General features: G+C 40.1%; 1 protein-coding gene and 4 non-coding genes across 5 annotated transcripts in view; 3 read left to right on the top strand and 2 right to left on the bottom strand.

Moving 5' to 3' along the window:
• The first annotated feature begins 251 nt into the window (after positions 1 to 251).
• Positions 252 to 390, top strand: LOC128975048 (small nucleolar RNA SNORA8). Its single transcript, XR_008489338.1, has one exon. It is a non-coding gene; the product is annotated as a small nucleolar RNA SNORA8 (small nucleolar RNA).
• Positions 391 to 1,018: 628 nt separating this feature from the next.
• LOC128975075 (small nucleolar RNA SNORA32) lies at positions 1,019 to 1,138 on the top strand. Its single transcript, XR_008489342.1, has one exon. It is a non-coding gene; the product is annotated as a small nucleolar RNA SNORA32 (small nucleolar RNA).
• Positions 1,139 to 1,537: 399 nt separating this feature from the next.
• On the top strand, positions 1,538 to 1,667 carry LOC128975061 (small nucleolar RNA SNORA25). The gene has a single exon (XR_008489340.1). It is a non-coding gene; the product is annotated as a small nucleolar RNA SNORA25 (small nucleolar RNA).
• A 1,542-nt stretch (positions 1,668 to 3,209) lies between these two features.
• CEP295 (centrosomal protein 295) overlaps positions 3,210 to 19,558 on the bottom strand; it is a 46,899-nt gene continuing 30,550 nt past the window's right edge. The window contains exons 19-30 of the mRNA XM_054400231.1: positions 17,658 to 17,764; positions 15,999 to 16,137; positions 14,286 to 14,519; positions 12,790 to 12,944; positions 12,346 to 12,508; positions 9,568 to 10,205; positions 8,623 to 8,793; positions 7,442 to 7,559; positions 6,499 to 6,699; positions 5,983 to 6,091; positions 5,394 to 5,493; positions 3,210 to 3,479 (exon numbers count right to left, since the gene is read on the bottom strand). Coding sequence (XP_054256206.1) covers positions 3,432 to 3,479; positions 5,394 to 5,493; positions 5,983 to 6,091; positions 6,499 to 6,699; positions 7,442 to 7,559; positions 8,623 to 8,793; positions 9,568 to 10,205; positions 12,346 to 12,508; positions 12,790 to 12,944; positions 14,286 to 14,519; positions 15,999 to 16,137; positions 17,658 to 17,764 — 2,183 coding nt within the window. The 3' untranslated portion in view covers positions 3,210 to 3,431. The remainder of the gene's footprint in view (positions 3,480 to 5,393; positions 5,494 to 5,982; positions 6,092 to 6,498; positions 6,700 to 7,441; positions 7,560 to 8,622; positions 8,794 to 9,567; positions 10,206 to 12,345; positions 12,509 to 12,789; positions 12,945 to 14,285; positions 14,520 to 15,998; positions 16,138 to 17,657; positions 17,765 to 19,558) is intronic.
• Positions 16,378 to 16,461, bottom strand: LOC128975105 (small nucleolar RNA U2-19). Its single transcript, XR_008489346.1, has one exon. It is a non-coding gene; the product is annotated as a small nucleolar RNA U2-19 (small nucleolar RNA).

Raw genomic sequence — 19,558 nt, 5'->3', positions numbered from 1 at the left:
GAATGCAGAGCTTAAAGTAAAACAAGCAAAATATTGTGGAATTAAGTATAATTCCTTTATGGAGATCCTTAATGGTAGGAATATAAAAAATCTTAGGATTCTGAAGCTGCTGTTCCTGTTAGGTGAAATTAGGCTCTTTTCCCTCATAGCTGCAGTGGTACCTTTTGTGAAATGAGTATCTTGCTGCAGCTTAGCACTAAGCACCAACTGCTGCATACAGAAAAGCTTGAATGAGGAACTCCTGCAGCTCTTGCACTGTGTGGTATCTGCACCCAGCAGCATTCTCCTGATGGGATGTTCATAAAACAGTGCTACAGTAGTTCAGTGTTTGGCATCGTTGGTTTTCTTTCTGCTGTGTCTGTTAAACCTGGTATTTTTACTGATACAGTCTTTGTCCTCTGAGGATTTGAGTGCATTTAAGGTTCTCATGTCTCAGCATGAGAACTGGATGCTGGGCTCTGGAACTCAGCAACTTCATTCAGTGGGTTTTTTGTGGTGTTTTTTTTTCTATACAGGTGCTTTAGGACACAAAACAAAGTGAATTTTGCTGTGTTAAAAGCCATGGAAGATAATAATCTGACAGGTGAGCACTGAACTACTAGGCAGTTCCGAGGGTTTTGTGCAACTTCAGAGGTTTGTCTATTAACTCGGTGTGACTCCAGAACACTGAAACTTCAGTGAACTGTTAGAAAAGTGTAGAAATAGTTGTGCAGTAGCAGACTCCTGGACAGTGATCACCCCAGATTTTGAGAGTGTCTGAGGTTGCTTTGAGTCATTCATGTGTGCATGCGCTTCACATGGATGTCACAGTTGCACAGCAATTTGTAATACTGGTTTCTACATTAGACTGCTAATGGTTGACAGGAGTCCTTTTGTGCTTGGAGCTTTTAACACATTTTAGGCTTGTAGGTGTAGACAGTTTGGCAGGATTTATTGGTCCTTATCAAGAAAGGATAGAAAACTTGAATACTGATACCAGTCTGAGGTTTAAGTTGGTGATAACAGCAGTAGGAGTACCTGGTCATTACCAAGGCTGCTAGGATGTTGTTCCTAGTGAGTTGTGGACATGACCATAAAGCAAGTCCATTAGACTCTTGAATTGCCACAAAATGTGGCACTGAGTCTGATGGAATAAAGCTTTAATGTAGGTTGGAGATAACAGTGTCCCCTTCTGCTGTTGAGAAAAGAGCAGGTTTCCTGCTGAGGGCAGTGTGTATGGCTGTATCATTTGGTATCTCCACCACTTCAGCTTCCAAGGGAAAAAAGTTCTAGTTAAACCTTTGTAACTTGGCTACAGTAGCTGTTGCTGAGAGGATGGTGGTTGTGCACACAAGTAAAAAAGGGGAGACAAAAGGCTGCTCCTTGCAGTGTGCACCAACTTAACTCTTCATGTGCACTAACCAAATCTGACTCTCTAACCTATAGTGTGCTACCAACCTGCTACATGTCACAGGATGAGAACCAGCCCCAAGTGCCACCAAAGCGAGTCTGAAGGTGAGAGTGTTCAGCAGCATTGCTGGTACTAAAACCAAAATCAAGGTCACTTCAAAGAGGGTTTGCATGGGTGAAAAACCAGCAGCTCTTAACGCGGTGACCGCATATTGAAATCCTCTGCAGGATGCTGTAGCCACTTGGTGTGTGCTATGGTCTATTTATGAGGAGATATAGCTTATGGAGTGAAGCCCATTGGGGTGGAAAAGGATGTTTATCTACTGCCCTTGGGTTTTGAGATGGTAATGGAGGTTTTGTTCTAAAACCAGTTGACTTTGGCAGCACAGAAAGCTGGAGAACAACAGGTTGATAGAGTTGTGGCACAGTCTTGTAACTTAATTGCTGCTTCCTTTTCCCTTGGTAATACAATGCATCCTGGAGCTGCATGAAAGTGTTGGATAATCCTGGAAAAACTAGGTGGGGAGAAGGGCAGGGTGGGAATTTTGCAGACATGGTAAGTAGTTCCAGGAATTATGACATTGAAAGCTGTGCTTTTGCCCTTTAACAGTTTGGTAAGGGGGAGTAGGCACACATTCCCTGTGCTGCTGCTTTTATACCAGCACTGTCCTCACATGACAGTGCTACAGCCTTGGGGAAGCCATGTGTGAGGGAGACAACAGAGTCCAGATGACTTCTTTCTGAATTAAAGTGCTAATAGCTGCTTTTCCTCTGTCAGGTCCTGGTGCCATTGCTGCAAGTCTGCTGCACAGAACTGTACAGCTCTTCCAGTGAAGTACTGTAGCTAGTATTTGTTGCAGTAGTTTAGAATTAAACATTGGAGCTTCCCTTACTGCTTTGTGAATTGAAATAATGCAGGTTCTGTGGGAGCCTTTGTCCTTACTCTTTTGTTTGGATTTCTCTGTTTTGTCCTGCTGGGAAGTGAGGTAGGAAAGCTTAGGGTGCTGTCTTGGTGTTGCAGAAGAGCTCAAAGCTAAGTGTCAAGTTGTAATTTGACTGGAAAAGGCTTTCTCAGATGTTTTCCCTCAACCCTGTGTCACTTGAATTCCACTTTACTGAAACGCCAGAGATGTTATTTTATTCTGTAGAGATTGTACTAGCATTTCAATAAAATTGCTGTCAAAAAGCTGCAGCCTGGGCTTATTTCCTGTTGCTGTATCATGTATGCAAACATGGCAGGTGAGTATATATCATTTTGGCCTGCTGGGAACAAAATACAGGCTTGGTCTCTTGCTTTCAAACCATAACAATACTCATGCCTGAGAAACCGTTACAGACCCTTGTTGATGATGAGAGAGACTACATGCACTCCACTTCATCTTTGCATTACGGAAAGCTCTATGTCACTTAAGTCCACAGAATGAGAAGTTGGCTTTGTCTTCTGCTCAGTAAATGGCTTGAGCTGCTGCCTATAGTCCATGCAACTCTACCACACACTATAAAAACCACAAAACAATCGAACTGGAGCTAGTGACTCATCAAAAATAGGCTAAGACTTTGCATTTTAAACAGGACCAAATTGAACTTTGTAGCAACTTTGAATTTATCCCAGCACTGTAATTACTTAGGTCTGAGGGGGAGCTCAGGAACCTTGAACAGAAAAACTACACTGGAAAGGAGAGTAGTAGAAAGGTTTTATTTGCTTCATACCTTAAGGTGCTATAAGTACATTTTGACTGCAGGAAACCCAAGCTTCCGCCTCTTCAATTACATAATGCAAAGACAAAGTATTCTTAAAACAAACTTTATTTGAAGCCATTTTATGCACATAAAAAAGTGGTGTGATCTCCCTTTGACAATACTTTTCACTGTCAGTCCACTTAAAATAAGGCAAACACCGTTTGAAGCAGTGGTTGATCTGCTCTAGTGATCACTGGAAGGTGAGGGTCCTACACTGGTTTTGTTAGTGCCCCAAGCTTTAAACCAAGGATGTCCAATGACTCCACAACTTCATAAGGGCCTTTTTGCTCCAAGTCTGCCAGTCATGGTGCTTTCCACGTCCTCTTCGCTCGTAGTTTATCCAGCATTTTCTGCAAATACAACAAACCCTGAGCCTATCCTAGCACAGCTCAATTGACTGCTGGTACAAGGGGAAATGGAGGACATAACTGAGGCTGTTGCTGTATAATCTGAGCATCAGTAATGGTGTAAGTCTGGATAAGGAGGCAGTGAGTTCAGGTACTGTCACTGTTCCAAAAAGCTGACAGATCCCAGGGGCAAGGTGTGCTGATTTACCTTCTGTTAATTATGGGATCTGTAAAAGAAGGCATTTATTCTACCCTGAGAAAGATGAGAGGTGATCAGGATTTCAGCCTGGAGCCTTCAGTAGCAGTTCTGGCCTGCTGGGATGAGCAAGCACTCTGTGTCTGGTTAGAGTCCCCAGGTGGACAAAGAAACCTGACCCAGGTGGGCAGAGAGAGACTTAGTTCCCCCTCCCAGGGGTCTATTCCACTCCTCCTTCCTGTCCAGCAAGCCTATATAAGGGGAGGCATCCTCCTGGCTCTTCCTCTTGTTCCTGTGCCTGCCTGACAGCAGTTGCTGCTGCCCCTGCTTCCTCCAGCTACCACGGGGCCTGCCTCTTAAGGACTGCGTCCAAAGAGAATCCTATGTTTACATCAAGGAAATCCAATGCCAGCTGGGCCTGCTTTTGTATATTTTTCTATTTAACCTTTTCCTTGTAGCTTTGTAACTTTCCCTGTTACTCAAATACTATATATATTTTGTTAAACTTACTTGGTTTACTTCCAAATAGATTCAAGATTGGCTTTTTGCTTTTGTGATTTTACCTCTCTTTTCTCCTGCCTAATTTTGCCTTTTATCGTACTGGGAAAAATGGAGAGGGGGGGCAATCTAAATCTGTTCCATTTGGGCTTTTGGACTCCAGGAAAAGCTTAAACTACAACACACCCCCTTCCAGTTGTCAGAGGCCAAGCAAGGAGACAGGGAGAATTGACAAATCCTCTTGTTCAACCCTTGTTCTAGAGCAACTGCAGGCCAAACTCAAGATTCTTGCAACCTTAAATTCAGGTGTTAGGGTAGTTTTAGGCTGTGCCTAGAAAATTTTCCACAGATCTTGAACAGAAAGTAGTAGAATGTTAATAAATCACTAGTGGATGTAAAAACAAAAATAATGATAAATTCTAAATAATCCCATTGGACAGATTACAAACCAACCAGTTGTATGACTAACATTTTCTCTCTTTGGCTTCCTCACTCTAGCAAATACTAGTTCTGGCTTCTGGCTTTGCTTACCTTGGCTGGATTGTGGCCAACTATCTAACAACTCTCTGCTCTTTCTCTCCTCTATCATGCACAGGGTGGGTAGGGAAGGGAGCAGGGAAGGGGAAGCTATTACTAGCCCCCTGGTTTTGTGCAGGTGGGTTCTTGTGCTATTTATAAACCTGTAAATATTGTATATTTTGCATATATTCATTGCATTTCATTTTAAATGATAGTTTTGCTTGTAAATACAGCTTCATTTGCTTCCAGCTGAGCTGCACTGGTAATTTTATGTTGGGGGGAATCTTTAACCCACCACAGGTGTTCTCAGCCAGGCAGAATCCTGAGCTAACCAGAACCCTGAGATACCCAAAGCAATCAAACACCCTCCCCCTGCCACCTTACAATGGTGTGGAACTAATTTACTAGTTTGGACTAATAAAATCCTTGCCACTCTTTTGCTAAGTGGACTGTCTAGCAGCTGCAGCCCCTAGCAGCATTCCTGCTCAGCCTCACGTCACTAGAAAAATCCAGCCTAAAGCAGAGACTTACAATTTCATCTCAGTTGTACTATTGAAAAGCAAATTCTTCAGTGGGATATACCAATAGCACCACTTAAAATCCAGACTGGTTTGATGGTCTCTTAACACCACAAAACTGTCTGAGTAGAAGCTCAGTGAAAACAGAAGTAACCAAGGTAGGATGACAGTGTAGCAGACTATTACCTTCTGAAACTCTTTAGCTTTTTCTCTGTTTCTGGCATAAGTTTCCTGTCTTGGTTTTTCTTCGTTTTTGATTTTTACTTCTGCAAGTTGATTACAAACTCTGTCAAAACAGTAGGGGAAAAAAAAGTGTCAGTAAGAAAGTGGCAAAGGTGGTATGAGCTTCAACTGCTAGAAATTAAGAATGGATATTTTGAGTCAGGTCTTCAGGGATCAAGAATCACTTCAGATTCCTCTTTGGCTGTACCCAACAAAGAGGCTGCTCAGGAGCTGCACTTACTGCATGACACCAAGCACCCACGTGCGGTTGTGAACTTTGCTTCAAATCTGAGCTGCTTTCTTGCATGAACTGGCATAGCTGCCTTCACACAACAAAATGAGCAGGCTGCCAGTCATGTCTTACTGCCAGTTCCCCAACAGGCACTTGTGGGGAACACTTGGCCATTAGGCTCCTCTCTCCCAACTCTTTTGTGTTAAGCAGCACTGTGTCCAACTGTGATGACAAGCTGCTCTGACTGACCGGTAGCTTTCATAAGACACTGATCAACTACATTTTTAACCCAGACTTGTCCCACTTGTGTTCATGCAATACCTTGAAGTATGCTGGTGCTTTTCAATTTTTCCAGACTTCCTGTCCTCTGGAGAAGACACTTTCACTTCTCCTACTTTCTTCAACTGATTGGCAACCACACCTTTTTTCCCTTAAAAAAAAAAAAAGAAAAAGAAGCCAATCATACCTCATACCTTACTTTTAAAGCTCTATTCCAGCTAACTCAATAGCATAAGAGGTTTTCAAAGATTTCTAAATGATGTCACAAGAGAGAAGCTAGCACAATGGACAAAATGGAGATGACATCATGTTGAGAGTCAGTCTTGGTCTCACTCATTAGGCTGCTTCCTGTTCTTCAAGGAAGCCAGGCTTCTCCACAGCCAGCTTCCAGCTCCCCATGAGATGCATCAGTTAGCATCAGCTCCCTGCATTCCTGAGACCTAAAGAATATCCCAGTCTGCCACAGCAAAGATGCAGTAAGCGTGAAATCTATTCTTTGATATAAAACGGCAACTAAACGGATCCCTAATGCCATGTCTTGCGACCAGATAAACCTACCAGAGATAAGAAAAGCCTCCTTTTGCCTGTGTGATGTCTCAGACTTTCCTCTTTGAAACTGTCTGGCTTCTGGCTTGTTTTTTCTCTCCCTATTTTTTATTCCTTCAACTCTTTTCAGAGATTCCTGGATGAAATTCTTCTTTCTTTTCAAAAAAGTTTCTTGCAGGCTTCCAGGTGTAGCTGCAAACTCCAGCATCATCACTGTGAAACGAAATGGAAATGGAGCATTTCTCACTTTCTGCAGTGAAACTCAGGCTCGTCAGTGCACTTCTGCCAAGATGCCAAGCTGACGACTTCTGCAACTGCGAGTGACACTGGGCAAGGAGTGAGCTCACAAAACAAGCAGCAGTTCAGACCTATGGAATCTAACAGCTGTACACAAGTCTGCCACAACATGTACCATGATAAATACTGCACTGAAAGCACCTCTGTGCCTCAAAACACAAAGACATGAGAAGTCCCTGACATGATTAAGTCCTGTCAGTTCCTGTCTTTCATGTTACTGATGTTCATCTTGGACAAAAAAAGTACTTCAGCATTTTACTGATGTTTCACATGATCGTCAGATTGAAAAAAAAAATAAAAAAAGACTCTTTGGCTACAGAGATTGAGGACCAATAGGAAATAAAGAACAACTCTATGACAACAAACACCACCACTACCGAGTTTTTCAAAATTAAGTAGCTAGAACACAAACCCCCAAGGTATCGTAAATAAGAACTTCATGAAAGCACAGAAAGAGACAAGTCAATGCCTCCTTAATCAAGAAGGCACATTAAACCTGGGCCAAACTACTACAAACCAAAGTTGAACAGCAAGATACACTTGCCTAAGCAAAAGCAGCACCCTGTTTTCCAAAGGAGAGGAGAATTTTATCACTGATTTGAATGCTATAAAGACTTTCTCTCTTAACTTCAGCATATTGAAGTTACACGATAACTACCTGCAGTTTGATTTGATGGGAAGAGACTGGCACTGGCACTCTGGGCTGTGGAAGAACCGTCAGGCCTTACAAACACTGAGTAATCTGCATCTGGAACTAGTGGTGAAAATTCTTGCTCCTGTTTCAAAAGGAATCGGTGATTGAAAATGCTTAAAATATACCACAAATGAAAGTGAAGTGGTAGTGATGCACCACTAGCATAGAGCCAATGCAAATAAAAGACATTATGTGCCTTTACAGAGCTGCAATAAAAATATCAGAACTGAATCTTGGCAGTAAGTATTAAAATTCTGCTTCCTAAAAACACCTTAAAACTTAAAAAAATAAAACTCCATTTAAGATCAGATTTCACTTGCATGTTCATGATACACAGCTGCAATATTTCATCTCACTGGATGTGTTTTTTTTTTTCTTCTCATTCTCTCTAGCTCTTTTCCATCATCCTCTCATTGTTCCGTCTCTCCTTCCCCCATTCTCAGCTGGAAGGCACCACCCACTGCAGAAGTAAAGCCTTCAGCTGCCAGACTCCACCTTATCCCCATCTCCACTGCTTTGTAAAGATCCATCCTTAGGCACATTTAGGATCTTCTCTAGATGCCTCCTGCAACTGAAACACGATTTCATCTAATCTACTGATCTAACAGACACACATTACTTGGTTCTACATTACTGCTTCAGCACACAAACTACTCTCTCATTACAAACCAGTCTCTCTACAGTTTACAGCCTTTGCTTTATATATGCAAAGAGCAAAAAGCATACCACAGACACATTAAGCATGGAGAGTATGATCAGCTTGTCGTACTGCTCCCAGAGACCTCAACCTGCTGTGAGGGCCTAGCGTAAGTCCATTCATTAGGCTGGGCTGGTTTTATACTGTTTTGTTTGTAGCTTTTTTTGCCCCACCCTCTCCTCTCATTTAAGTTTTCAACTGAAGGGCTACAATTTAGTCTTGCAAGCACCAGTGAGATGATTCTGTTTCTCAGCAAAAGTCCCCAACTCTGATTTACATTGGCAGGACTAGACAGTGCTTTTGTGGAATACCCCACATTTAAGATCTGTTAGATCTGTTCAGAAGAATGACATCAGCCAAGATGACCAAAGCAATTACTAAGCTTGGGTAACCCTCACATTCTCCTTATCATAAGACTAAATTAAAACCACATTAGATAAAGACTCACCTTAGTAAAAATATTAAATTTAGATTGATCCACATGTGCTGGGTTATTGATTTTATCCTTAGTTTTCTTTTGGTTGGTATGTTCAATGTCTGACTCTGCAATACTGACATCATTTGAGCTTATCAGAGTGAGTTCGGGTTCTTCCATAATACCACGCCCTGACTCGGTCTCCTTAAAAAATAAAATTATAGAAGACCTCAGTGTGAAATATAACTAAAAATAAAATGAAATAAATCACTATTTCCAGCAATAGCAACAGCTGTTACCTTGACAGAAAGAGGAGGCTCCTCCAACATGCAAAAGAATGAAAACCTGCCCCCAGGCAGTAAATGAAATACAGAAAGAACACTTGGCCTGAGGTTTTATGGAAATGAAGTACAATGCTAAGTGTTTTACATACCAGTGTTAAAAATAACAAATAACCCAAAGCAATTTAACAACAAATCCATCTCTTTCTCCTCTACTCACCTCAAGTGTAAATGACTTCAGTTCTTGGACAAACTTTGATTTTTCTCCCCCTCTCCCACCCTAAGCTACTACATCAAAGCTCTTTCTTTAGGTTTCTTATACTTTGGTTACATTATTTACATCCTTCAGGCTTCTAAATGCAGACGGAGCTGCTCAGCAGGGTAACACAGATGCATACACTGCACCAGCTGGGGCTGAGTAGGGGACACAACAGAAATGCCAGAGCTCCTCTAGCAACCCTGGGAGCTCCAGCTCATGTTAGCTACTGCTAATGATTTTATGCTTCAATCTGAAAGGAGGAATAGGGCACAAGTCCAGGAAGTGTGCTGCAAGTTTTCAACTAGAATTGTAAAATCACAATGTTTGCTAAGCTTTCAGGTACTGAAGGTCTTGGTGCAGCAATAGAAAAAAAAAACCACAACAAATCAAAGAAAAAAGCCTGCACAAATTCCTGCTTTTGGAATCTGTTTCACTCACCCAGACTGGAACACGACATGAGCTTCTGGGCACAGAATTAGAATGTTTGTCTTGTGTTTCCAGGAGAAAACCATTCTGTTCTATGGCAGCCTGTAAATGGATGTCTGAGGCTTCCAAACTGATTTCTCTGGGAATTTTCCAAGATTTCTGTACTTCTGGAAAGCTTTGTCCAGGCTCCTCCATGTTTGTATTGCACTGCAAATCCAACTCTACAGCTTTGTTTGCTTCATGTACATAAACTGATTTTTCAGGAAGCTTCACATACTTATCAAATGCATCCACAGGTAATTTTTCAGAAGACACTGTCTCTTTTAGTAAGTGCTGAGAGAAAGTTTCTTGCACTGTAACTGGTGTGGTATTTAGCTGATAAAATGATTTTTGCTCTTCCAGTGGATTCAGACTTTCATTTCGCAGCTCTTCCATTGAACACTGGAGATCAATGTATTCTATTTTTTTCGACAGTTCTTCATATTCTCTAGCAGATGAAGTACAGTTCTCATTGCCCCGTTTTTTAGTTCCAGGGGTTTGTTCAAAAGCCCTCTGTAACACAGCATCATGCTCCACTAGCTGATGAGCATTCTGACAGCAATCACTCAGAGTTGTTTCTAATGGCAGTGGGTGAAAAGATTCTTCAGCTCCTGTTTCAAAGAATTATCATCAAGAGTTAAAATTGTAGCTAACACACAGACTTTCAACTTTCTAAAATCCCTCTAAAGTGAGATTTTTCAGTCATATTTAAGTTTAGAAAATAGGAAGCAACATTTTGTTTAAAAAGAGTTTCCTTAAGCTTCTTCAAACATAGTTATTAACATTTTATGTAATGGTTCCTTCACTGTACACAACTTAAATAACATTTTTTGTTGTTTCATAGAATAAGCTTAGAAACAGATTTTGTGACTTCAACAAAGTCTCTAGAACAGGAAGAAAATCAAAACCACTACTACTTGGTCAGAAATTCTTCAAAGTAGAGGAAAACATCCATATTGGGACGATTGCTGTTCCTACAAGGTACAATACTGCACCCTACATTACCTTGGCATTAGGGTCTAGAGGCTGGAAAAAAAGAAAGATGAGGTATCAATATTTCAATTACTGGAAAGGCATTTCAGCAGTACAGCAGATTTCAAACATAACAGGGTTGTTGGTTATTTTTTTTAAATATGCCTCTGACCTAAGTTTGATAAAATTGGTTACACAGACTCCAGTATCCTGCTCACTAGGCTTCTATACACACAGAGATGTATCACATCAGTATTTAAAGGTTTCATTCATATGGGTTTCTTTTAATTCTCTGACATGCACAAAACATATGACAAATAGCTGCTAACAGGGAGGAAGGAATTACACCACATCAGCCATCGCCAGAAAGTTCTCCAGATGATGGGACTTGTATATAACCTACCTTGAACTGACAACCCAAAATAGTTTTTACTTGCTTAGCCCGTTGCTTGTGTGATTTTTTTCCCCCTCCATCCCCTACCTTTTAAAGCACAAGAATAATTGACTTGGGATTACAAAAATACTTTGGGGGACAGGAATATACTGCAATTATGTTTAAAGCACAAGGATTGTTTCTATAAACAATTTAGAAATACAATGTTTTGAAGTTAGAAGGGAGCTTTATAAATCTTATTTGCTGTGACCACAGGCAGCCTCAACATATAAGCTTCTTCTGGCATTTTTTATTCCTTTGTTGTTGTTACAGCATCTGCCAATTAAAGAGAAGTACAGCAGACACTGAGCAATGGCTTGCAGCTTTAAACATGAGCAGTGTGTGTTTTCAAAAACTGCATGTATACTTATGCAAGTAACAAAGATAACTGACCAGGAACACTGACATTATAAATACATCTATTACTCAAAATACTGTGCTGTGTGTTTTGTCACTGTTCAGCTTTGTTGGAGCACCTTAAAATGCCTAAACATCCAATTCTTTGTAAATAAAAGATTTAGAAATATTTAGATTACTACTGGCTGTGTCAGGAATTGCAGAATGCATTTTAAAAAAAATTGAAAAAGTACTTAGAAACATAGAATAGTTTGGGTTGGAAGGAACCTCCAAAGGTCATCTAGTCCAATCCTTTCCACAGTCAGCAAGGGTACCCTCAACTAGATGAGGTTGTCCAGAGCCCTGTTAAGCCTCACTTTGAATACCTCCAGGGATGGGGCCCCAACCACCTTCCTAGGCAACCTCAGTGTTCCACTATCCTCATGGTATAGAGCTTGTTCCTAACAAGTTCCTAAATCTACTCTAATTTGAACCCGTTGGCCCTCATCCTATCACTACATGCCTTTGCAAACAGTCTCTCTCCATCCTTCTTGTAGGCCCCCTTCAGGTACTGGAAGGTCCTTATTAGGTCTCCCCAGAGCCTTCTCTTCTCCAGGCTGAACAACCCCAGCTGCCTCAGCCTGTCTTTGTAGCAGAGGTGTTCCAACCCCCTGATTTTTGTGGCCCTCCTTTGCACTTAAACTGACAGTTTCAGCTAGAGCTGTTATTTCCTCACTTATATCACAATTACTGCACAATTAGTAAGTAACATCATATCCATTATAGTGACTTGTGCTTTTGTATTGAAGTATAACTGCTGAGGAAAAAGAACTTGACCAAATTTAAGAGTTTAGTGGAAAAGACAGAGACAGCAGCAGCAGAGATTTGACACTTCAAATTAGGGCTGACAGCAGTGTTCATTCCCAGTTGTGACACAGCAAACCCATTGGTATTTACATATTGGCTGCAGGTTGACTTTGAAAGTGTAGATCTGACTGCACTGCACATACCTGTAGTCACGTTTTCTTTAGTAGTTTCTCCTCCCAATGCAATGTTGTTTGGCCTGTTTTTTTCAAGACTCAAAGGCAGATTGCTTCTTTGGCCCTCCAAAGTGGAATTTCCCACTGATAGAGATGCAGACATGTCTTGACTTTTTGTTGAAAATTTTGAAGTCTAGTGTCAGGAAAAAGAATTAAAAATAAACAATCTTGATTTAAGATTTAGTTAAGACTTAAATCCTAAGATTTAAGATTTTCTCAGAAATGTGAAGGACAAAAAAAGTAAAGGTAATACTTGATTTTTTGATACATACAACCAGTAAAACACTTCCAGTTCTATCAAAAACTACTACTTTGTTTCTTCTGAAAAGATGACAGTATAGGGGTTATGCATTTAAATTTTACAGAAGCCTTAAAGACAAAATATTTCCTCCATCAGTGTGTTTTTTCCGGTACCTTACTAAATTCTCTGCTCACTTGTGGAACTCTGTACTGAGAACAGGATGATGAAGTATCAGAGTCAAGACTTGGTTCCAAAGGCTGAAACACTTGGTGATGGAAGTTTGGAAAATGTCTCTCCATTTCAGAAAAATCAAGTTCAGCTGTTAGAGCTATAAGAAAAAGAAAAGCTTATTTAAAAACAAAACCCCTGAAAACCACCAACCCTCAAAAAGCCAACAGATACAGCACACTCTGCTTCTTCTCTACACAGCAAATAAAGCACACAGAATTCTGCAGGTATACAAATACCAGCTTGTAAAGAAAACCTAGTGAAAATCTTTACAGCATCCAATTCTTTTACTCTGATACAACGCAGGAACAAAAGCAGCAATAAAAGTGCTACACTGATGCAATTAATTTGAGATGAAAAGCCATAAGCTCTCTGGTCACCACTCCTGAGACTGCATCAGAAGTAGCATGGGCTTCCCACTACAAAACTCAGTGACAGTGGAGCAAGCCCAACAAAAAGGCACAAGGATGACTAAAGGAAGAATGAAGCACATGATGTTCATAACAAAAAACCTGAAGAACTAGAACTAAGTTTGTTCAGTCTTAAAGGGCTTGGGAGCGTGGGGGAAGTGGCACAGAAATCTCTGTTGTCCACTGCATCCTATAAGACAGTACAGAGATGATGCAGTTAGCTTTCTTAAACATGCTCAGTGAAAGAAAGATAAGAAACACAAGATGGAATGCAGGAAATTTTGATTGGATACAGTGAAAAAAAGAGTGAGAAAAGAAGGAAGTTGTTAAAATGTTCCTTTGGGGGTATGGAATCTCTGACCTTGGAGATATTCAGAACTTGCCTGGACAAGGTCTTAAAGCAACTGGGTCCAAGCTGACTTTGCTGGGAGCAGGAAGGAGAATTTGTATGACAATTAGAAGTCCTTCCTGGTCTAGATGAATCTATAATTCTATGATTCTAGATTTCAAACATTCCAGAAGGGAGCGGTTCACATTAAAACACTGTCATTACCTTCATGATAGCAAACAAGGATGTTCTTGTTTTCATGAACATGACATTTTTCTAGAGAGCACAGAACTACCAACGGTCTGTTACTCGGTGTTTCATCAAATTATGTGGCTCTACATAAATAAACAATTATTATATATTATTGTTTCTTTCTTCCTGAAGAGCAACTCATGCATAACCAAGTGACATATTTGGTACAAACTGCCTACCTGTGGTAGGAAGCAGCAGGAAGCTGCAAGAAGTAGAGTATGATCAGAAGAATACCTGATCAGACAATTTTTTTCCCCGAACTACACTATGCTCTGTGGACATGTACATAAAGAAAAGAACCAAGAACATCAAAGCAAGAAAGTTCTCACAGGTAGAATTCTTACTGATGTTAAAATGTCAGTTAAATATAAAGAATACAGATTGACACAGGACACTGAGTAAACTCCTCATTCTGTGTGACAGCACAAAAATGCTTTAAAATGGCAAATACCTTTGAAACCTGTATTGTTCTCTGAGCAAGCATTCAGGTCTCCAGTGTGTTTCCCCAAGATCTGCTGTATCTGACTTCCTTGATCAAGGGACATCTCTCCTTCAGGCAACTGAGTTTCAGCTGCTCTGGCCAAATTCTCTTGTCTCAGCTGGAAGGCAGAAGGCAGCAAGGAGTTCCAAGGGCAGCTTGCTGCTTCTCTCAAAATTCGATCTTCTACACTATCAGAAGACAGTCCTGAAACAGTAAGCTGGATGTTGACAATTTGGCATCTAAACCACCTACATGAGATCCGAGAGACACCCGCTTAGAATTTGTGAGGGGCTCTGGGGTTTGGTTCATTAATTGCTTCCTGCCAACGCTGCCACAAAGCTTACCAGAAATTTCTACAAATTTAAGTTGATGCAGTAATCAGTACAAGCTAGCACTTTCAGAATATATGGACTTAGGAGATACTGAAACAAAATCAGAAAAAGGATGAATGCTTTTATTTTATGCTAGCTAGCACATTTTCACCTCCTATGGCATATAAATGTGATCTTGAGTATCTTTATGATATCACAGAGTTTTACTCAGGCTTAAACAGAAAGTGCCTAGCACCAACACAAGAAATCTGAGGGAATCAAGGCAACCAAAATAGTGTTTCTAGTTAGGGCACCAGCCCCTCTGTGTCTTTGTGTTTACGTAAGAATTGCACAAAGCTATCAGGAAAGGTCATTATTAAGTACTCTGTGTACAACAAAGGTGCAGCTAGACTTGAAAAATTTATTCATGCAGCTGAGTAACCAAAACCTTTGGTATTTTAATTCCACAATTGAAGAACAACAGTACAGAAAAGCTACAAATGATCTTAGAATTTGCTTTAGCCTTCTGTCAATGAAACACAGATTTGTCATGAGTTATGAAGCGTATTACTCAAAATAACACTCAGCAGTTTAGAGCATTAGATTTAAAATGAGCTACTGAAATCTCAGGCTGTAAAAACTGTAGTCTTCAAGAATGGATTTATAAATATGGAGTAACTCATACACACATGCTGTTCATGAGATCAGATATATGCCAGATTAACACAATATTAAGCCTTAAAGAAAATAAATCCACAGGTACACTATCACTTTCAAACTCACTTCCCATGTTCACAGGTGATAATGTCAGGAAGAAGAGGAACAATTATTCATTTTATAAAGGAGTTTAAATCTATGAAAAGCTAACAAAATAAAGAGGCAGACCGCAGGCAAAGTAGTATATGAATAGGTATTTCCCAAAAAACTATTAAAAGTCAACATGGCATTCAAATGTTTTCAAAAATAAGTTATTAAAAATTACTATGGTGACAAGCAGATAGTGGAACAATTCCTTAACAGTAAGGCAATCTTATCTCTTTAACAATCCATGAGATATATTGAATAGAAAACACTTACACTATCAGTGGGGGATCAGGATTGGGTTTTGGGGGTTTGTTTGTTTTTGACACTTGAAAATTGTTAGTTTTACATCTGCTTAACAATACTCAATATATATTTTGCCAAAGCGTGCCATGTTAAAAGGTTACATTTTCACAAAAAATAAAACCAATCATGAGCACAGAATCATTAAGTGAAGTTCCACATTAGGTTATGTCAGAAGAACTTAGGTTCAGCGAGTTAGACCCATCCTGCTATAAAATAGTAACACACAGTTTTCCTTTCACAAGAACAGCAAAATCCAAACACTTACCAGTGTCAACATGGCTTGCATCCGAAGTTTCACTAGTCAAAAAGCTTCCACTAGAAATTGTTGAAGACAAGTCACAGGGTATTCCTTGCATGAAAGGCTCTGACCCTGTGTTCGTGGATGCTACTTTAGAAAGTACTTCCTAGGATGAAACATTACCACATATTCAGATTTAAAACACAATTCATGCTTTTAAATCACACATTTTAATCTGAGCTCAGTTCAAGTGTAGAAGCCTTCATGTTTTGCACAGTCAGGCAAACACAGATTCATCACTGCTCAGTACAGAACACTTACATTCAATGTCAGACATCACTCCCCAACAGCCCCCCCAGCCCCCCAACACACACACACACAGGCACACACAGAGTATCAGAAAGCTTCTCAGAACTGCAAACAAATCATGACACCTGGAAGATTATTTCATCTTCTGGTGGTCAGATTTGGCTAATTCTCATCACAGATCCACTTCAGAAGAACTGCAGATCTCAGAGGAACACAGGTGCAATATATGAAGCACTCAGGAATTTTACAAACACTAGCAATAGTTAGCCTTTTCTATACAGGAGCCTGTCTCAGAATTCTAATTCTACTAAATTAAGCTGAAAACATACAAAATATCCTAAAATATTATCTTCCTTAGTTTTGAGGTAAGCTCTATAAAGCAACAAAACAGAGAATGAGGGCTCTTATACTTCCAAATTTTAAAGAATTAGATGTGAACATTTCTTCCCAAAACTCTGAATTAAAATGTGCATGAAGAAAAACAAAAACCTAAGAAACTTTTCCTACATTTTTCATTATATACCACCTTACATGAATTTATTTAGCATCCACATTACATGAAATTACTTCTAAATGTTATTTTATATACACACAGCATTTTTTTTTAATACTGGGTTTATCTCCTGACAAGACAAAGTGATCTTTGGGTGAGGGAAAAGCAGGTGGTATTATTGGTGTTGGGTTTGATAGGGCTTCAAATACTCTCACAACATTCTTGTATCCATTTGAATGCCACAACCTGTATGGATGGATAAGATGGGTAAAAAACCAGCAGGATAACCAGGTCAGAGGACAGCAATTACAGCATTAGACTCTACCTGAAGGTGGGGAACAAGTGGAGTACTACAGGGCTCTGTCCTAAGACCTTTCCTCTTTAGCATCTTTGGCAATGACCCAGAGGAGATATCATACTCCTATCAAGTTTGCAAACAACATTAACTGTTGAGGACCATTCAATACACTAAATGTCAGGGCTGAGATCTAGAAGGACTTCTTGAGGCTGCCTCTACAGGAATGGCATGAAACTCAGCAAGAGCAAATGAGAAGTCCAGCACTTGGAAAAGAAGAACCTTACACATGAGTCCAAGCTGGGGCCTACCTGGAGTGCAGCCGTGTGAAAAAGGACCCAGGAGTCTCACAGACAGCAAGCACAGCATAAGCCCATGGTGTGCCCTGGCAGCAAAGAGGGGCAACTGCATCCTGCACAGATTGAACAGGATACACCCAGCAGACCCATTGCAGCGATTTCCTTAGTGCTTGCTGTGCTACTGTATCCAGAACGCTGCACCCAGTCTTAGCCCCTCAATACGAGGCAGAAATATTTCATCACAACATAATGAGCAAGCTCTGTTACATGCTTATTTTGACATGACTAACCGTATTATCAAGTCTGAATGATGGTCCAGAATATGTTGTAACTCCCCCTCCAACTTCTGCATCAAGACCTGGTGAATCTGGAGCCACCTGAGAATCCCGAGACTGGCCTGAAAAACAAAGGCAATAGGACCAAGGAAGAGAAGGCAACTTTTCAGTTCACAGAAAGCAACTTTTTTTTGCACAGCAGATGGCAGTACTGCTCTGCTGCTTCTGTCCTCAGTACCGGGGCACTGATTTTGCCCACACTTGTCACTTCTCACCTACAACAGCATACTTTCTGCTCTGCTGTACCAACTTAATTAGCAACCCTTGACCAACCTTCCTAAAATTACCATGATTGCTCCCTGCAGAGCCTGCAGGAGGAGCTAGAAACTCATGTTTTGTCTCTGCAGAAGGAAACACGGCTTTGTTAGTGCAACTGTGATCATTTATTTACTTGGGGGGGGATCTTTTTTCCTCTACCATTGCAATGATTATAAACAGACATTTCAAATCTTCAGCATTTGTAAGGCTCTATAATTAGGCAGATCTCGCAGCATTTTGTGAATCCTAACACTAACATGTACCTTATGTAAGCTAAAATTCCATTTCTTACTGAAGTACAGTTCTTGGTTTTTCTACTGTTCAAAAAAGAGAGGGAGAGGTTTCTTCTGTGAGGCAACACCAGTGAAGTATCTACATGATGTGATACGTCTGTATCTCAATCAAAATGAAACACTGTGAAACTCAAGAGGAGTTAAAATCATAATAAAATTTCAGGTTTCCTGCTTTCCATTCTCACTCTGTAGTTTTCTAGGAAAAAGTGCAAGACATGAAAGTAAGAACACCTAAAAAATACATTTCTTTCAATTAAAAGAGAAGTTAGCCTATTTTTAATTCAGTTACTATGTTATTACCTTAAACGCTAACTGACCTGAAAATGAAAGGTAAAGAAATTATCCAATGGCTTCCTTTTTCCCTCATTTGCAACTTCTTCAGAAACTTCTAGCAGGCTAGATCCTGATCATTTGTGACATTTTGATCAGTAACCAAACAGAGCCACTTGCAATAGAATTTGCAAATACAAAGAGCAAAAGAGTAGTAAAGAAATGCAGTAGCACTTTGACAGTAATTATTACCTCAGCCTCCTGCAAAGCTTTGTCTGTTAACAATACTGTTCCAGTACAGATAAAATTGTAAGTGTAAGAGCACAGAACACTACTTTCTGATCTCTTTTCCACAGGTACGTGACAAATGCCCTCACTTTCACAAGAAAGGTAACTTTTATGGTTTGAGTAAAATGAAGCAGCAACAAACTCCTTGGTTGGCTGTGGCAGCAGCAGCGTGACTGAGTCTATATACATGGTGGAAGTCTGCTTGCCTTCTTCAAAGCATAACTTAAGGGACAGAGGCTCCTGAAAATGCACAAGGCCTTGAAGAAAAAAAATCCTTAAATCAGCATCTCTTGGTAGTTAAACATCTTCATCGGAGAAAAAGAAGCATAGGACAAAAGTAAGAGCAAGCAGCAGTGGTGAATGGCTGTCAGACAGTCAGAAACCATTTATTTTATAACCTGATAAAAAAAAGTAAATGCTGCAACAAGCCACCAAAAAATTGTCCATTTCCCCAATACCTTTACCTCACAATTAGATATTTTTCTGGAAGAAATGACTTTATTATCTAAAGGATGTGAGTGACAGGTAGTAATTTAGGATGTGTGCGAGAGGGGATTCAAGCCTTTAATCTTCCCCTGTATATAAATTCTACAGACAGCTGTGCTACAAATGTTTCATTACTATATTGTAATATCTTGCATTGTTCTTGTGATATTAACACAAGGGATGAGCAGTAGCAATTTCATGCTATAAACCAAATCATTTAATTAAAAATTCAGCATGCTTCTCCCCTGACTTTATTACATT

This window comes from Indicator indicator, chromosome 1 (assembly GCF_027791375.1).
Source record: "Indicator indicator isolate 239-I01 chromosome 1, UM_Iind_1.1, whole genome shotgun sequence".
NCBI classification, from domain to species: Eukaryota; Metazoa; Chordata; class Aves; order Piciformes; family Indicatoridae; genus Indicator; species Indicator indicator.
The sequence above is the reverse complement of the archived record's forward strand: the minus strand, read 5'-3'. Positions and strand labels throughout refer to the sequence as shown.